This window comes from Nyctibius grandis, chromosome 1 (genome assembly GCF_013368605.1).
Source record: "Nyctibius grandis isolate bNycGra1 chromosome 1, bNycGra1.pri, whole genome shotgun sequence".
NCBI classification, from domain to species: Eukaryota; Metazoa; Chordata; class Aves; order Nyctibiiformes; family Nyctibiidae; genus Nyctibius; species Nyctibius grandis.
Genome location: NC_090658.1, coordinates 67,310,534 through 67,329,275, shown reverse-complemented (window position 1 = coordinate 67,329,275; position 18,742 = coordinate 67,310,534). Strand labels below are relative to the sequence as shown.

At 42.0% G+C, this 18,742-nt stretch overlaps 1 protein-coding gene across 2 annotated transcripts in view; it reads right to left on the bottom strand.

The window, feature by feature from the left end:
* MOXD1 (monooxygenase DBH like 1) overlaps positions 1-15,242 on the bottom strand; it is a 52,319-nt gene extending 37,077 nt beyond the window's left edge. For both annotated transcript variants that reach the window (XM_068402877.1, XM_068402886.1), the window contains exons 1-4: positions 14,925-15,242; positions 2,766-2,912; positions 1,155-1,322; positions 945-1,028 (exon numbers count right to left, since the gene is read on the bottom strand). In XM_068402877.1, coding sequence (XP_068258978.1) covers positions 945-1,028; positions 1,155-1,322; positions 2,766-2,912; positions 14,925-15,203 — 678 coding nt within the window. In that variant the 5' untranslated portion in view covers positions 15,204-15,242. The remainder of the gene's footprint in view (positions 1-944; positions 1,029-1,154; positions 1,323-2,765; positions 2,913-14,924) is intronic.
* Positions 15,243-18,742: the final 3,500 nt, after the last annotated feature.

The window sequence follows — 18,742 nt, the reverse complement described above, 5'->3', positions numbered from 1 at the left end:
TCAGTCTTGCTGAACACATTGGAAAAACATGACTGACAATAATCCAAAAAATGGCATAGAATTGTATATTTAAAAGCATTCATGAGTTCAAAGAAATATAAAATCGAGGGCCAGAGTTATCTCACTGTGTTATCTTAAGCAGTCTAGAACAATAAGGAGTTGTTCTTTTAGGAAGTCTTTAGTATATTGCTCCTGGGAAGGAATGTGAGAACCATCTTTCTCTCAGCACTCTTAAGCTTTCAGTTCCAAACTGAAAGAAAAGTTAGAAGATATTTTATCGGAAAACATGTTTTTGCATGTGGGTTTTGAAACCACCTTGGATCCTGCTGAACCTTGTATAGATGTTTACACACTTTCATTAATTTTTAAATAAACTACAACATCCATCTCTTTTTTCATAATATTTGGCTTTTACACAGCTGAAGATAACGAAGTCTGTGCTCATGTGATGTAACGTGGCATAACTTCACTGTGGTCATTGCAAGAGAGGTGATTGAAATCAAACAAGAACCTGGCCCTTCATTTGAAAAAATTCACCATTTAATTATTTTTTAATCGAAAGTTACTCTCCGTTAAAAGAAATTCATGACATTCTTATATAAAAGTAGAAACTTGATGGAACATGCTTTTAGACAATTTTACTTAGTGTTTGCCAAAAATGTTCATGAACAGAAATACTTTTCAATCTCATTTTCTTAAGGGAGAGAGGACGTCGGAGAAGAGAAAGAAAGGGGCTCTGTCACGGCGTGTGCCGGTTGTCAGGGCACACCAGAATCAGATCCTGGGCACACACACACATACACTTTAGCCATGTTTGCGAAGACAGACAAGAGGTCTTGTTTTCACTCCAATAAGTAGTGAAACATATTTGAAAGTGCAATAATTGATTTGAAGAGTAATCGCTATCTGAGTTCCTCTAAATTTGCTCAGTCAGATTCACTCACCTTTGTCACGTGATGCTTTTCATGTTGTACAGGAATCTTAAACAATTGGCACCAATATGTTGTATCCTTGTCTGGTACAGGCACCTGTCTTAATAAAAAGGGCAAGAACACAATATTATAAAAGTCACATTGCCCCGTTGCATAAGCCCAAAGCTTTGGCTGCCACCTTATCCCCATCTCCACATAAACCCAAAACTCGGAGTAACTTACGTCTTTGTTTGTCAAGTCAAAGTATGGCAAAGAGGCAGATAAGACTTCTTCTTTCTCAGGATTCAGTAAACGTAGACTCTTTGTACCACGATTAGACCCATGGTAATTTTGACCCGCTTCTCCCATGTCTTTGTGGTGGTAGGCCCATATTACCCTCACTGTGCTTTCCTGAAAAAAAAAAAACAAACCACAAACCAAAAAGTCCATAAGGAAAAGGAACAATATGTTCCTTACATAGTTCACATAATTCCTATGATAGGTATGATGTACGTGTTGCTGTATTTGAACAATGACAATGTATACCAGAGGAGCAGTCACCTACTGACACACTTTTGCATTTAAAATTATGTTTTCTACTCATAGTGTTCATTGGAGATACACTGAAGTTGAAATCTCTCTCTGACAGATTCCTTCATTAATGTCACGAATTTAAACTATATCTGCAAATAGCAGAACAGACTCATAAAGAGGTAACCAACTAAATGCATGAAAAAAATTTTTGAAGAGATGTCACTTATTTGGCCAGCAATCAGAAGGTTTCCCCAAAAAACATTTTCCAGCTCTGTAAAGATGTGAATACCTTCTGTGAACTGCTGTCCTTACATGTTAAGGAAGATAGACATTCAATTACAGAACAGATTTACATCTTAAAAATCAATCTACAGCCACAGCACAGATCAATTCTCTGTAAACCATTCTCAGATTGCAATAATCACCCTTGAGGCAAATACTCTAGTAAGTCCTGAAGTGTCCCAGAATGTTAAATTATACTGAGAATTTGGAGCAGGTGCAAAAAGCACAGATCCATCGACCGCCTGAAAACCTGGCGGTTTATACAGCTGTGGATTTGCTTCCTGCATCTTTCAGCTCCTCATGTTGTCATTATTGCATATATTGTGAAAACATAGATAATGAAAATAGCGCTAAACTACTATAGCAATGCTTCCAAAATGAGTAGTAAACAAGCCAAGGCACAGAAAGCCTTGCAAATCTATCTAACCTATCTGTCATTTCCAATATAGAAGTAATCAACTTCATATAATTTAAAATTATGCTTAGGAAACAGTACAGCAGTCCCTAAGACAACAGGAGATTTTACCATGAAAATTATTTTACCATGGAAAGAGTTTTATCATGAAATTTTTCAACTTCTTAATTCTGAATAAAGAAATAAAACCAAAAATATACCTTAAATATATATGCTCCAAACTTTTTTTAAAAGTCTATCTTTAAGATCAGTTATAAGTTAGTGTAAAACCTAAAAAGTATTTCTCAAGTTGGCATCTCTTGAATGATTTTAACTGCAGGATATGAGACCTGATGGCCCAGAGGTACCTGTTTCAATCCTGTGTTCGCTTGGTGTGTTAGAAATTAGAGAACATTATGCATCGAAGAACAAAATAAAATGTAAGAGCTTAATAAAACTAGCACAAGTATTTTCCCTGGTTAATCTAAGTTGACCAAACAGATGTTTTGGAAAGTGAGTTTGTCCAATTCTCTAATTCTTTCCTTTTACTAAGGTAAGATTTTTAATAACCAGCTTCATAATCGTGTTTACATTTGGCCTCTATTAATTACTTCATCTCTCTACATATAGGCAGAGCCTCTTACCGTTATGCTCTTGTCATTTGTATCACAAGTGTGCAGTTCTCTGCTAAAAGCCAATATTGTATGTGTGCTGTTTTCCATGGCATATTCCAGATGGTAATCCTGTTGAGGGTCCTTTTTTAGTACTCTGTTTTCATCTGTAAAATAATCCTGTTGAAAAGAAAAGGTGGCCCATTATTAAAATTTAACATTAAATTAAAAATGAAACTTCATGTCCAGTATTGAAGCCCTTAAAACACGCCTTTACGCAAAATGCTGAAGTATCATAGTTTTGTATTAAATGATGAATTTGGGGCAGCACTGAACATTTTTTTGATTAACAATCTTCAAGAAAGCAAGTCTCCTTGATGAGCAGATTTAAGAATGTCTTGAGAAATGTTAACAACATGTTGCCTGTAACTAACTGCAGAAATAAATGCTCTACTCAACAACCCAGAAGCCTAATTTATCATGACTGGGTTGTCGTGAACTTCAGGGCAAATTACAAATAGAACGAATTTCACTTAATATTCACATCAACACAACTTTTTCTTTCTTTTTTCTTCCCTACAAAAAGCAAGCCTCTTGAATGAACATCAGCTAGAACCTGAAACCCTATGGCTTAACTAGCACGGAAAGTGCTCAGTTCATACAAAAGGTGCTGGGTTGGGGTTTGGGTTGCATTGGGATTGGGTTGGGAGGGGAGCTGTTTGTAAGAAAGACGCTCCCCGTCTGGGGTTCATCAGAGGCATGGTACAATGGAGGAGCAGCTGCAGCAATGCCGGGTCATTAACCTCCTCACCTCAAATTCCTGCGGCCCCGTGCAGATGGGCCCTGGCCCTCCCTCCCCTCCCACCCCAGCCACCTGGAAAGGGCTCGCCACCACCTCAGATGCACCTCCTCTGGTCACCCTCCTTTGAGTTTTAGGCCGTTCCTGCCCATTTTGGGATGAGGAGGGGGGCTTTTAACTAATAGATACATTTCTCATGCCGAACAGGCTGCAGACAGACACTATTCATCGTGCAGCATCCTTGCAGAATAATGCAGCGCTGGCTGTTCCTGGAAGGAGTTTACTTCTGTAGCTATTTGGACCTTCATTCACTTGTAGAGAGAATTTCTAGTTTTCCCCTTTTGTTAAAGTGGAGGTAACCAAGCTGAAAAATTGTAAAATGTTATGTCCAAGTATTTTGATACGGGTAGAAGTAGCTGATACCTTAGTAATTCACTAAAGGATCATTTAGGAGCTGTAATCTTAAACTTAACCCCACCCTAGAAATCTGTGTGTGTTTAAGAGACCACAGGCATGCCAATCAGACTTCACAAGCTGATCTGCCTTTTATAGATGTACAAATAACTGCATGCCCAAACATTTCACTAAGGTATACTAATTTGGATGAAAATTTGTATAAAATTATCTCAGTCATGATGCAGTTTCAAGGAAGAAAAGGGCAAAAAGCTGACCACTATCAGTATGAAAATATTCAGATCTAATTTTGTCTTGCCAAAACTACTGAAACAGTTTGGATTTTTTCAGTTCTGGAACAAATCTAAATTTCAAAAATTTTGAAAGGTACTGAAAACAGTCCTTCTTTTCTTGTCAGCACTTCTCACAAGTACAAATGAATGAGTACATATGTGAAAGAATACACACACGGAAAAATAATTGCCAAAAAGAGCAAAAGAGGGGTCTGGGACCTGAAGTTGTATGCTGAAAGACAGGGAACTGATGAGTTAGGTTCATTTAGATAAATAATTTTGGATTTTCTTTTCCAGAGGGAAATAATAGGCCTGTTCTGGGATGGTACTTGAAGACAGGTACTTTATGTGATCAAAATGCTCCACTTTAACTCTGCATCAGAACTTGGAAAGAGGCAGTGTACGTCTATATGCAATACCATCCCTGCTCTGAAAACACTCCTCTACGGAATCTCCGCTTCCATCTTAAAAATAGTAAGGGTTTGTCCGGATGAGAAATGTAACCTTGTGGACATCAGCTTTTATTAAGGGGTGATATCTTTGCTGAAATGTTATGTTACACTGGAGGAAGGCACCCTTGTATTAGAATAAGCACTTACACATTGGATCATTGAGGAATCAAATTCAAGAATAGCTTTTCCTCGTGTGAACGTGTTGAAAGTTTTTGCCCGAAACCACTGTGAAGGAAAGCTCAGAAATGTGAAGTAAAGTGAGGTGCACACACTCAGATATTTTGCTATTAAACTTCACCATTTCTTAACAAGTCTAGAGGACACAGCCATAATCAAAAAAACCCTCTTGTAATATAGCCCTGACTTCCATGAGCCTGTGGGGAGAATGCAAAAACAACCCGAAGAATTCGTGTAATTAAGGTATTAGGCTCAGATGTGCCTTGATAACATGATTGTCAGTGTAATTATTTCACTCGCCTGGATGACAGTCAAAGACAGGTCACAGTTCCGGCTTACTGTGAGGGGCTCGTTTTGTGGCTGCTGGCGAATGCTTTGGGGAGGGTGGTCCCAAAGCCCAGGCCCCAGAGAAGGACCGTGCAGCTCTCCGCGAGAGGAGAACTGCCTTGGGAGAGCTGCGTTGGGCACTCACAGGGCTGCCTGCCCAGGCGCTCGCTGCCTACCCCTGCTGTCAATGCTGATCAGCACCTCGCGCCGCGATTTACCTTGAATTATTTTGTGGGTAGATGCTAATCTGACCGACAAAAGTTAATCTTTCCCATGTGAAAATTTCTGTGAAGTAATGTCTCTACTTCCTTTCTCTACCTGACACACGCCACCTTGAAACACCCTTTGAATACCAGGGTGCTGAGAATACCTGGAAAGCAAATTTATGTACACGAAGGAAGACAGAGAGATGTCCATTTATTACTGAAATCCTACAACTCCACTGAGTGCAATGGGACTGCCCTAGAGGAATCAACTGTGAGAATGCTTGCCAAAGCTATTTAGGAGTTAATGAACTGCCTCTATTACTATTTTTATTTCGTTTGTTGAAAATTATCCAGATGTTCATCACAAAAATAAAATCAAATAATGTAATTGTGTCAAGAGGATGGAGCCAGGCTCTTCTCAGTGACATCCCTTGACAGGACAAGGGGCAATGGGTGCAAGCTGGAGCACAGGAGGTTCCACTTAAATTTGAGGAAAAACTTCTTTACTGTAAGGGTGACTGAACACTGGAACAGGCTGCCCAGAGAGGTTGTGGAGTCTCCTTCTCTGGAGACATTCAAAACCCGCCTGGACGCGTTCCTGTGTGATATGGTCTAGGCAATCCTGCCCCGGCAGGGGGATTGGACTAGATGATCTTTCGAGGTCCCTTCCAATCCCTAACATTCTGTGATTCTGTGTAATAAAAAAAATTCTGAACTGCTCAGAATTTGATTGCTGAACCTCTCACATGAAAATGGTTTGTTTGCCAGTCTGAAAGCAAATAAGGCCACATACTGATCTCTCTCTCTTCACAGAGAGCATTTTAAGTCAGACTATGCAGGCTTTGCTCAATTTACTCATCAGAGCTTAAAAGCCTTTAAGACACGTGTTTGTGTACAAAACATAATGAAAAAAAGGAGGTTATAAAAAATGAACACACACTGACAAACTGTGATGCCACATCCTCTTCAGCAGTATCTTGGAAAAGTAAGAAAAAGTTAGTTAAGAGATATATCTATATCTTTATACATGTTCTATGCTTCCTTTCAGCATGGAAAAATAAGAATAGATGAAAATCATGCTCCTATGGTACAAATGCAATCAAAACCACCACATCTGACAACCTACACTCCATTTAAGTCCTGTGTCTAGTCAAAGAAGAAAGCTGGGTACCTCTGAAGGCCTTTGAAAAGTGACTTATAAGGCCAAAGGACAGCACAGAGGAAGGATCCACCAGACGCCAGAGAGGGGACGTTAGGCATCTGGGCTTCAGTTGAACTGAGGATATCTAAATACGTTCGAAACTCTCTCAGGGCCAGACTACCATAACACAGAACTCATCTAAATTCACAGGTTTCACTCATTTAATTCTGTAGAGCCTAACATTTTCATCAACAGGATTACAGTGCTTCAATGTCTGTCACAGATGGTCTGAAATGTGCCTCATATTAGAATAGTTTATTCTTCCTCCCACGTAGGAAAAGGCTCTAATGTGGTAACCTCTTTTACACAGATTTGGTTTTGCCACCCTACACAGTTAGTTAGAAAACCTGTGTCTTTTTGTAGGAAAGATTACACTGATACAAGTCCCCCTGAATTTCTTGGAGTCCCAGACGAGATCTGCAATAATTATCAAGCCCTTAAAACTGAAGTCCTGAAACACTCACAGCACAAACCAGAAAACATGGATTTATGTACTGATTTGGCACTTGCATCCAGATTATTTGGTTTCTTATAAACACAGAAGTATATATCATACATTAAATGAAGATACAAGCTGCTAAGTTTCACATCAGTTTTACAGAAGTGTTAGCAGTTACAGAAAGAGAAGATAAAGGTGAAATGACTATATTTTTCTAATAACAACATCTTATTTTGTTTATTTAAATAGTAAGGTTTTAAAACAAAGTTTTGGAAGTGTTATTGGTCATGCCACATAATAATAAAGATGTTATTTTTATTTCAAAATTTGCTTATGTAAACTGTTTAAATTTGAACCATTTAAAGTTTCTGCACTCCCTTTCATTATATTGCATAAACTGGCATTTTAAACTCTGGGCTAAATTGAGCAATCAGTCAAATAATTAGGTACCTCCTTCTTCACATTACCTAGAAGTTGAAACAACATATGGAAAATGAAAAATCTTCCTGACAGTACAAGTTATTTTATTTTCTTTTCCAGATGTAAAGCCAATCATGTTATATTGTTTTTCAGATCCCATTAACCCCTGTCTTTCTTAAAAAAAAAAGTTTTGCAGCATATATGGTTTCCGACTGCTGCTCTGCAAACAGTCAGGGAGAATAATTTCTCAAGGATATAAAAAGAGGCTGTTTTATCCTTCGAGAATGTAAGCACAGCTGCAGAGGGAAGCCTGACCCCAAAAGCACCACCAGCTGTCATCGCAGACTTGAACAGGTGTTCATGGGACTCCCTCTCCAAATCTTTACAATGTACAAGATTCTTTTGTTTATGATATCCATTTCCCACCCTAAATTATATACAGCACCTTTCAACCTCAAGGAGCATAAAATGACTCTCAAACTGTTGTCCCGTCCAGCATTTGCCTTGTGGGCTCAGCTTGTAAGTAGCTCTGCCATCGGGATTTATATACACTGCCCTTCTGTAACTGGGAGATCGCTTCCATTTCAGCAGTGATTTAACACTTATAAGTGAGTAAAGGGACAAGCCAGAAATGAGAAATGAGGGAAAAACAAGCTGTGTTGCAACTAGTCCTCACCTGTGGTCTGTAGCCAACCCATGGAGTTTTGAACATCCCCAAACTACCAAACTGATGTCTAAGTCCAGGGCTGAAGACAAGTTTGGTAAAAGGAATCGGGAAGCTGTGACCAAGACGAAAGTTGGTGCAGGAGAGGATCTATCTGAGTATAAATAGGATGGATAAATTGCTACAGTACGCAAAAAAACTGATCAAAACATTTGTTTGAAATAACCACCAAGCTATGCCTTTCTGGGTTTCCAAAAAAATAACTGTGGTTAACATTTCTCTTTTTTATTGTTGCATTCAATTTAGATGGAATCCTGCTGCTTATGGTTCCAGCACATTCTGGATGTTACCACCAAAAAGAAGATGTTTTTACACTGTATTTGGCAAGAAGCAAACAAAGCATGAGTTTACAAATAAGCAAACCAAACTTTTTTGCAACCTCAAATAAATTTCAGCTTGAGTTTCAGGCAAAGATCTTACTATGCTGTTATGTCAGGGAAAAGCAGAGCCCACCCACAGAAAACTAACACAAAGCAGGAGCCTGAAAGCATCACTGCTCTGCATAAGAACACCTTGAGAGCATTCCAGTTGACTGATCCAATCTTAGGATTGGCCCCAAATGAAAAAATATCCACAGAAAGGGTACAGCAACAGCAATCAAGCAGTTTCAAGAAGTTCCTAAAGTAACTGGGATCGGTAAATTCAGCTGCTGCCCTATGAGCAGTCTGTTTGTAATTAATTTACTGATTTATTTATTTATTTTTACCTACACAGCAGATTAGCATGAAGTGATTCAGTCCTTGCTAGGAAGCCTGGATCTCACTCATGCGGGCAGTTCCGAGAAGTTGAGCTGCACAATTCCTGGTACAATTCCAATTAAACAGGCTAAATCACACTGGAGTCAATGTGGATTATTTACTTCAGGTGTACTACTAACTTTGACAAGGACAGAAAATTGTTGTCTGTAACAAATAACTGTGGGTGTTACGCATATACACAAAGACATATATTTTCCACTTGTGTATTTACAGAAACAGATATGCATGTGTGTGTGTGTGTACATATCTTTTCTTTGCAAAAAGAGGATGTGTATTTTTTAACACATGAAACACAACTATTTACTTAGAGACACGTCTTTCCTCATGCAAACTGTAAGTCATTTGAATACACTTCACTGTATTTCTTATATCTAGTTAAATGCTGCCCAGGGTGGCTTCCCGGTAGCCTACAGCCTGCAGTGACACCCCTTGGTTTGTGTGGCATTCCTGGGAGTTATAAAAATATCACTTTCTCCACACACAAATGGAAAACACTGAAATGTGGAGAACTCTCTAACTTACCACACAAAAGCGTAAGAAGCACAAGCGGTTAGAAGTTGAAATACAACATCGCTTATTGGCATGGATAATTTGACTTTGCAGCAGAGTCCCAAGGACCTATCTGAGTCTTTACATCAAGAATAAATGTTGATTTAAGAGGTTATATTCCAGTTATATCAGAAGCTATAAACCTAGATTAAAGGCTGTCCAAATAGACTAGACAAAACATGTAGCAATGTGTTTTAAGGGAAAGAAAACCTGTAAGTACGAGATACTGCTTGATCCAATCTCACAGCTGTACTTTATCACAAGCAACATTGCTTACACAGGAGCCACATTTAACCAGTACAAGTTTTCTTGTTTTAATTACTTCAATGACTTCAATTACTTCAATTACTTCAATTATAAGGAAGTTTTAAAAACACTTAAGGGATTTTCAAGCACAACTGTTCCCAAAATTTCTGCATGTGCCTTAGAAAATCTCCCCTTTTCCCTCTCCTACTTCTCAGATACTTGTTTATATTGAGAATTAAATCATTCCCCCATTATTTTAAGCCTTTGCATCACTCACAATGGCTACATTTCCATCCTGCCCCAGGTACTTATTTCTGGGGAGCTGTAAGAAAATTTCATTTTCTTGGTGTTTCCAAAATCCAAAGGACAAGAAAAAACACCATAAAGAATAAAAAAACCCTTGCAAAACAGCCCCCCAAAGCCTGCAAAATACAAGAGCTACAGAATTCTTCTCATCTTTTGTTCACCCACTGTTGCTTCCTTGTCCTAACTATTGTACCACTGAAAGGGAACTACAAAGCACCCAGCCAGCGGAGATGTACACTGGAGTGTCCCTTTATGCCCCATATCGAAGCCAAGAGGGACTCATTAGTCATCTGGAGATTTTGCCCCAATGCCCAAAGGCATGAAATACCTCCAACAAAGCACCAACTGAGATATGTCAGTGTGGCACTCACTTTGCATCTCTCTTTGTGCCTTTCAAGTTGTTTTCTAAACACTTCTTTTGTTGCTGTTGGCATGAGTGCACTTAAAAGCAGAATATCGTTAAGACAGAGAATGCTCACTGTTTTCCATCCTTTAAAATCTCTTCCAAGTACTTCCCTATGAGCAATTAAGCTAACTCTATGGGATACATTTAATAACAGATATTCTTTAGTTTGGGTGACAGTTAACAAGCAAGGCTGTAATGAATAATAAAGTACTTTTTAGTGACACACAGTCCCTATTCACCCTGAGTAGGGACTATTTTTGTGCAAGTTCAACAGAAGAGTCTAACAATGCAACCCTCTTGTATAACTTGCACAAAATAGGCATTCATCAAGGAGGATTACTCTCCCCAAAATGGGGCTCTCAGCAGCTACGTGCTATGGGTGGGGATGCACAATTCCAGACAGGGGTGGAGACCAAGGAAAAGGCATGGGTCTAGCATGAAAATGCATGCTGTGTCAATTCATAAGCACAAAAGAGATGCATTTAAAAAAAAAAAAAAAGGTGGGAGAAAAAGGAGGAAAAAAACCTAGATGCAAAAGCTAAGGTTGTCCTAAGAATTTTTATGAAGAGTAAAGCACGCTGGAAGTGACCATGGCAATATTTCAAGGCAACATTTTGCTAAGTATGGACTCTCCTTTCAAGCCCATCCCCTCCCTATAGAGACAAAGGCAACTCCCAACTTTCCAGCATCAGCTCCCACTGGTATCTTCCACTTGTTCTCAAACACTTACCCAAACCCCACATAATCTTCCACTCTGTCACCACAGGGCTCTCAGTAACATCCGAGAATCAGTTGTTCACTGATCTCCCTCTTTTTCTCCCTCTGCTTGGCAGAGGTGTGTCCCTCATGACAATGCAGTAAAGCTATGCATGCCTGTATACATGTATTCATGCTATGTCCTCTATATCCTCCCAAAATATGTCTAGGTTTCCACTCCAAACACTGAACTTCTGAAATGTTAGGATAGTAAATGTATAATTCTCTGATCATTCAAATGCTCTCCAAAAAACTACTCTGGTATACCATGAAGGTTTGGTCATCTTCTTTCATGACATCGAAACACTTTTCACCTTGATAGATTTAGAGAGACCTCAGCCTCAGACTTTCAAATCATTTTAGCCTTTGCTTATTATGCCAGACACCCTTTTAGCTTAAATACAGCTCAAACACGGAAAAGCAAACCAAAACAAGTAACTCATTACACCCAAGCTCAGGATATTCCTGAAAACTGAGAAAGGAAAACCCAATCTCGGATATCCAGAACTTTGAGTCACCAGATTTTTTCAAGGAAAGTACTGCCTGCTGAAGGTGGGAATAGCATCTACTTGCTCTGAGAGGATGAAGAATAAATGCCAGAGGAAATGTTTTCTCTCATCTCTGAAAGCTACCTGGAAGTTTTCCTCTATCTCAATACACCGATATTCCACAGACTAAGGCATATCTGCTTTTACCTTTACTGATGGCTGTAGTCTAAAGTACTACGTTTGCTCCCAGAAGAGGACTCTTTCCTCCAAGAACGAGTTCTATTTTTAAAGGAGGAGAGAGAATTTAAGGGGGAGAGGGGCTAAATTCTCCCAAGAGACTCGAAATTTCAATGCCCACTTGAAAGGCTATAAAGGTGTTTCAGAACATCTTCTGAAAATCAGGCCACTAATAAGCATCTCAAAACTTTCAAAGAAACCAAAAAATGACCCTTCTAAGAGTCTGGACCACGATGCACATTTTCCGACTGATGATCATGGAATAAAAACATATTTCTAAAACCAAAAAGAAAAGTAAGTTCTTTCATTATAGGGTGTACATATTTTATGGAGTGCTGCTAGGCATAAAACCACATACTTTTCAAGGGTACTATCTATGAAAAATTCTTTTTTAGCAGTAAATAATGTAAATGATGATGATATACACTTAACACAGAACATGTTTTTAAAATATTAACTGTATTTGTGTGTCCAGTAAAGGGAAGAATTAGATATTACTGAAATAGCATTCTAGAACAAGTTATTCATTTTATAGCAATCCCTGCTGACTGGCCAGAAAAAGCTTTTGGACAAATTTTGTTTCTTCATCGTCTTTGTTTCTGGCCTTTCCTTATTGGTGTAAGTATGGAAATATTTTAACTGAGCAACTTTTTTAAAAAAATACCTCAGTCCAGTTTAAAAAGAAGCCTTGCTGCCTAGACCTGAAGAAGTAATGGGGATGGACAAATCCTCAGGTTGCAAGCAAGCTTCAAAGACAGAAGAGTTTCTTCTGTGCCTTACCTACTCAAAAGTGCAACAAAATAACTCATAGCACTTAGCAGATGTTCATGTGCTAAATTAATGTTTCAGGAAAAATATCAGGTGCTCTGTAACAGGAGGTGCTTGCTACAGCCCTTCCCTTTTCTGTCTCAGTTGTATTTGTCATGGGATGTCAGTGAATAAAATCTTTGGAAGAAGAATGGAATTTGTATGGAACCATTTTTAAAGGACACTGAAAACCTGTGAGAGGTGCTGAAAAGAGCCACAAAAGTGCTTTGAGTGCTGGGGGAAATGCCCTGCAGTGGGATGCTTAATGAGCTCGATCTATTTATTTTCTGCAAAAGAAAACAGAGGAGTGACTTGATTACAGCATATAAATAACTTTATGGAGACAGGATGGGGGGGGAGTAGACTTTTTAATATAGTAGAGAAAATACATAGCTGGAATCTGAACCCAGACAAACTAATACTGGAAATTGGGAATAGCAAAGACCCACCATTGCCACAAACTATCAAGGGAAATGATGGATCCTCCATCACTGGATGTCTTTACGCTAGGTTTGGGTGCCTTTCTAAAAGGCTTGCATCACCCACAGGATTTATGAACTAACCAAGCACAGTTTGTGTTTCTTTTAATGGTTAATAAGTGTATCTTCTGAAACGTAAGGCTCCAGCAAGCCTTACATTCTGTGAGCTAAGGGCTCATTGCTTGATAACCAGAATAGGGTTTTTTTATTATTATTAGTGATTTATTTAGACAGAGATTTTTGGAAAAAAAATCTTCATTTTGAAATATGGAGAAAAAATATTTTGAAAATCATCAGTCTGAAAAGAGATGAAACAAATATTTGCCTAAACTTCACATAGTGAACTAATAGGAAGAAAAAAAGGAAATATTTATGGTAAAGACTCCCTTTTCCTGGAAAAGGTTTGATTTTATAAAATTTTGACAAATAGTAGGGGGACCATATTAAGCACTTAGTTCTCTTATGATGAAATGTTAGTAAGAATCCATATTCTTAAAGCAAAATCTCGTAAAAATTAAGCAGCAGCTTCAAAGATCAACTAGCTCTAACACGACGAAAAAAAAGACAGACAACTTCTCCTAGACCATACTCTAACAACTGGGTGTTACACTGCTCATGAATTGCCTCTCTAAAAGTTATTATTCAGAAAACTGGGGGTGACAAGCTGTTATGCCAAGCTCATTCCCCTTTCACTCACCCGCAGGACAAGTTGTCCCTGCTCTCCTGGCCCCAAAGCAACTCCTCCAGACTGGACCTCAGGTCGCTGAGAGGGGACCAAAGGTGTGGATCCCTTCCCCTCTCACGGTTCCTACCCCGGCAGCCACTGGTGCCTCTTGACAGGATGCTTTGCTGGAAGTACCAGTGGAGCCTACATCCCACACTCCTGTTCCCAGCTGTAGCTCTGGCAATATCTAGACAACTACAGAAACATACCCAGAGAATTATGCCAACACAGTTGGGCTCCTCTGAGGTGGCTTTACCAGACCAAGGACAAGTACCAGGAGCCGCAGTGGTTACTCTGTAAGTCCTTTTCAAAAACTGGGTAAAAACACGTCTAGGTGAGGACAGGAGGAACACCAAGGACAGGAGCAGCACCGGCTGTGCCCAGCAGACTAATATGTCAGCAGGCTGGAAAGCCAGGGGGATCGTGCCCTCATGCCACTGGGATTACAAAGAGGAAACTCAGGCGGCACCCGGACAGCCAAGCTCTGTCACTTGTTGGTTGCACCGAGGAGCTATGGCAAGGTGACGGGAAAGGTGCCGCACCTCTCCGGGAGAGACTCTGCCATCCCTCCCCTCTTCTCCTCGGGTCTAGGCTCAGAGGGCCGGCAAGGAGAGAGTGCCCAAGGAGAGAGAAAAGGGCTGTTGCATTTTCAGGATAAAGAGGAAGGAAACCTGACACCTTTGACGAAACCCATGTAGAAGTTTAGAGGGAAGGTTGGCAGGGAGCGGACCAAAAAGGAATAGCTCCTCCGCGGGGAGAGGAACGCAGAACAATAGCGATAACCGAAAAGCTGGAAGGAAGAAGCAAAGAGGTACGGAGATGAGGGGCGAGGAGGCTGCACAAGAAAGAGGGAGAGGGAAGGAGGAACGTCCCGAGAAAGAAAGAGCAGAGGGAAGGTGGGCGGACAAAGAGGACCCAGGACGCGGGGCGGGAGCGGGGTGCCGGGAGCGCTCTCCCCCGGCAGGCGCCGGCGGCTTGCGGGCAGGGGAAGGAGCCGGGCCTTACCTGCAGGTAGGGCTGGCCCCTCTCCACGCCCCCCACCACGATGTCGGCCGAGGCCATGCCGCCGCTGGCCGAGAGCCCGAAGCCCACGTAGCCGCGGGTGCGCACCTCCAGGCGGAAGGCGAGGGCGTTGCCGCGGCGGCCCCAGTGCAGGCGGTACGCGGCCGCGCCGTCCAGCACCGCGCTGTGCGGGTAGCTCCGCGGCGGCCCGCCGGCACCGGCGCAGGCACAGACACACAGCAGCCCGCCCAGCACCAGCGCCCAGGGGCGCAGCCGCCGCATCCTCCCGCCGCGCACGGGCGGCCGTCTCAGTCTGTCTCAGCGTGTGCCCCTGTGCGTGTGTATGTGTGAGTGCGCGGAGAAGGGGGGCCGGGTGCCCCGGTCACCCCGCCCCCGCTGCGGGCGGCACCGTGCCGGCCGGCCCCGTCGGGGCAGCGCGCCCTCGGCAGCCGCTTTGTTCGCTCCCCGCCCCGGCCCGGCGCTGGCGGCCGCCCCCGGTTCCTCCGCGCCGCCCGTCGGGGCCGGGCCGGGACGGGCCGGGCCGGGCCGGGCCGAGCCTCCGCAGCGCCTGCAGCACCTGCCGTGCTCTCGCCGCGGGGCTTCCCGGCGAGGTGCTCGGAGTACGCGTTAGCGAGCGAAAATCCTGCTCTTGATGAGGGGAGCGGAGAGGAGACGGCGGACGGGGCTCCCCCGCTGCCCGCTGGGGACCCGCCCCGGCCCCACGGGAGCTTTAACTCTAGTGGAAGAAGTCCGCGGGAGGGAGCCTGGAGGCAAACGAGCGCTTTCCAGCTCTCAGCCGCTGCTTCACTTAGTGCGAGAGCACGGTGCCGCGTACGGATGGCTGAGGAGGAGGTTCACCGTCGGGAGAGTTATTTTTTGCTCCGTATGTGGAAAACGGAGCCTTCCAGAGTGGTTTGCAACGACACGGCTCCGAAAGCACAGCTCAAAACCCCAGCCGCGTCCCTTGACAGCCCCGCACCCGTCCCCGGTGCCACCATCACTCGCCCTGCGGTCCCCGACACACCCGTGAGAGAAGCTGCATCCCTTTCGCCTCTGCGCACCGCCAACTCCACCGCCACTTCGGTAGGAAAGTAAAGATCAGAAAGATGTTTTTGGAGGAATGTTCCCCAGCCCCCTGCAAATTTGGATGGAAACTAAAAATAGCATAGCACCCAAAACGGGAAAGTCATGGTCCACAAGAAGTCGTATGGGCCCTTGAAAGGTCCAAGCAATACGAAATCAGTTTTAAAATGAAGTTACACTGTTTAAATTGTGTTTTGTTCATGTTTAAATGGAAGAGAGAGAGCCTGGCACTCAACCAAAATGGAACGTTAATTCTAAGAAAACCAATCGAAGCAGTACATAAGGGAAATTAATAATGCTTCCTTTTTAGGGTTTTGCATGAAAATGTTTCACAAATATCACTGGGGCTGCCAGAATATCACCACCTACTGTGATGTGAGGAATACATCAAACTACAAAGAAACTCTAGAAAAGAAAATGCTTAAAAAATGATAAGCAGCAAAAATTGCTTTCACCTAAAACATCATAAGAAAACAGAGAAAAACAATAATTAGATACTGGTGAAATGAAAATAATTTTTAAAGGGAATAGATTGGTGTGACCTTTCTCCCAATTACAGCAGTAACTTCAAAGGTACAAACTCAGATGACTGACAAAATAGAAAATGGTGAGATGCAAGGGTTTAGACTCTCTTCTAAAAAATTGCTAACAAACACCTACAAGTGGATGTGGATTAATTTCAGGAGAAATTGCAAGTGCGCGATACCTCTCAAGGCCAAAGGTGTGACCTCAGCACTCAACTGGGGGGACGCACCCTTTGTAAAACTGTGTGTCAAAGAAGGGATCCTTAAGACAGTTACAAAAAAGTATGTTTATGTTTTCTGCCCAGGACAATTACAAAAAAATGTATGTTTATATTTTCTCGGGGCAGGGACAAAGAAGAAATGAAGGATGTTTCTTAAAATTATGGTTTTTCTTAATTTTCTTATAAGACACTATATTTTGTTCTTACATAACAGAAACCCTGAGATAAAAGTTTCAATCATGTGGACATGACAAGCTCATACAGCAACTTCACTCTCAGAAAGAACGATTGAATTACACTCTGGTAGGAGGATCTCTGCCTTTCAACCACAACAGTGGGCACCAAAGTCTAACTAGTGCTTCCCATAGCATGTGTTGTATAAATGTGTGTACAAAATAATGGAAAATACTCACTTTAAAGTACTCCATGATGTCTCAGTTTGGTAAGGATGGTACTGATGACATTTTAGAAGCCTGTACACAACATGGGATGTTGTTATATAGGGAAGGATGACAGAATATCCCATACAGCGCACTATGCTGTACAGCACAGCAAGCAGAAATAGCTGGGTTCCCCAGCCAGCCTGGATATGAGTGCCATGAGGCTGGAGGTAGGTGTGCACCATAGAGGTTGTTGTCAGTAAGAGCTGCACACCTTCCCGTACAGAAAGCCCAGCCTTCCCCCCCCTGCACCTCCGTCCAGCTCCACGCTCCTCTCACAGCAAACAGGCACAGACAGAAAACTGAAAAAGAGGCTCGAATGAGCTCAAACTTGGGGTCGGCTGAGATCATTCCAGTAACTCGGCCAAAAGCCAAGACAGTGGGATCATCTAGTGACTTGGACAAGCTGCAGCATCTCAGAAAAGCCAGAGGTTTTTTATAGTGGGTCTGGTAAAAGTGGTAACACTCACGGGAAACAGCCTGGTGTTTCTGGTGAGCTGCAGGGGCCTTGGAGGGTGGACAGCCCCTGCACAGCCCAGCATGCGAGTGTCCTGTGCCGGCAGAGCCTGTGGCCAGGACATCCCTTTCCACAGCTCTGGAGCTAACCCCAGATTGCTCACAGGCTTTATTTTCTTTTGCGGAGAAAAATGATGTTTTGTAGGTTGAGAGCTGGAATGGAAACAATACTTGAGTTCTTGAAATCTCCCATGGGACTGAATGATCTTCTCTCCACACAGCTCGAGGATCAGTCTGCTGCTTCTCAGCAGCTCTGAAGCCTTTATTGCCAAAGCCCTTGTGACCCTTTACCAAAACCTGCGGGTGCTGGTAACCTTTCTTCCAGCAATGGAACTGCACTCAGAGGCACTGCTTACCCCATCACGGTGGCCACGTTTAGACTAGTAGAAGTGCAGGAATAGCAGCCCTATTGCTTTCCAATCTCCAGCAGATATTTTTCCATTAAAACAAACCATCCAAACAGTTTTGCAGAGCTGCACTCTTGATCTACAAATACTGTGACAAAACCAACCTTTTTCAACTTGCTGCTATTTATAATTCCAAGAACAATACTTATGTAATAAAACTTTCCTAGTAGAGTTAGAAGAGACACTTTGTGGGCAGAGTAGTACAATTCCCAAAACTCACATTAAGAGACTTTTGTGACTTCACTAAAAATTTTTTGCATCATTAAGAGACCAAACATAGGAAGAAAACACAGTCTAAATCTGAGCTTTGGCCTGGAAGTAATACTGCTGGCAGGAGCACAAGGCAACATCAGATTGCCACCTTCTCCTGGCTAAACTCAAACCCAGTTTGAGAGGAACGCAGTCACGTAACCAAGCACAGAAAGATTCAGCAAGTGTTTTTCTTTTTAAAATCTCTTACTACCATTAATGAAGATGATCTTGCCAATTGATCCCTTGCACCATTGCACAGCATGGCTCATATACTAAAATACTGTGTAAAAAATGGCACCTTCTTGTTCATATCACAAATATTTGCAAAAAAAAAAAAAGAGCACAAGATCTATAAAGCATTAAAAACTTGCTAAAAAC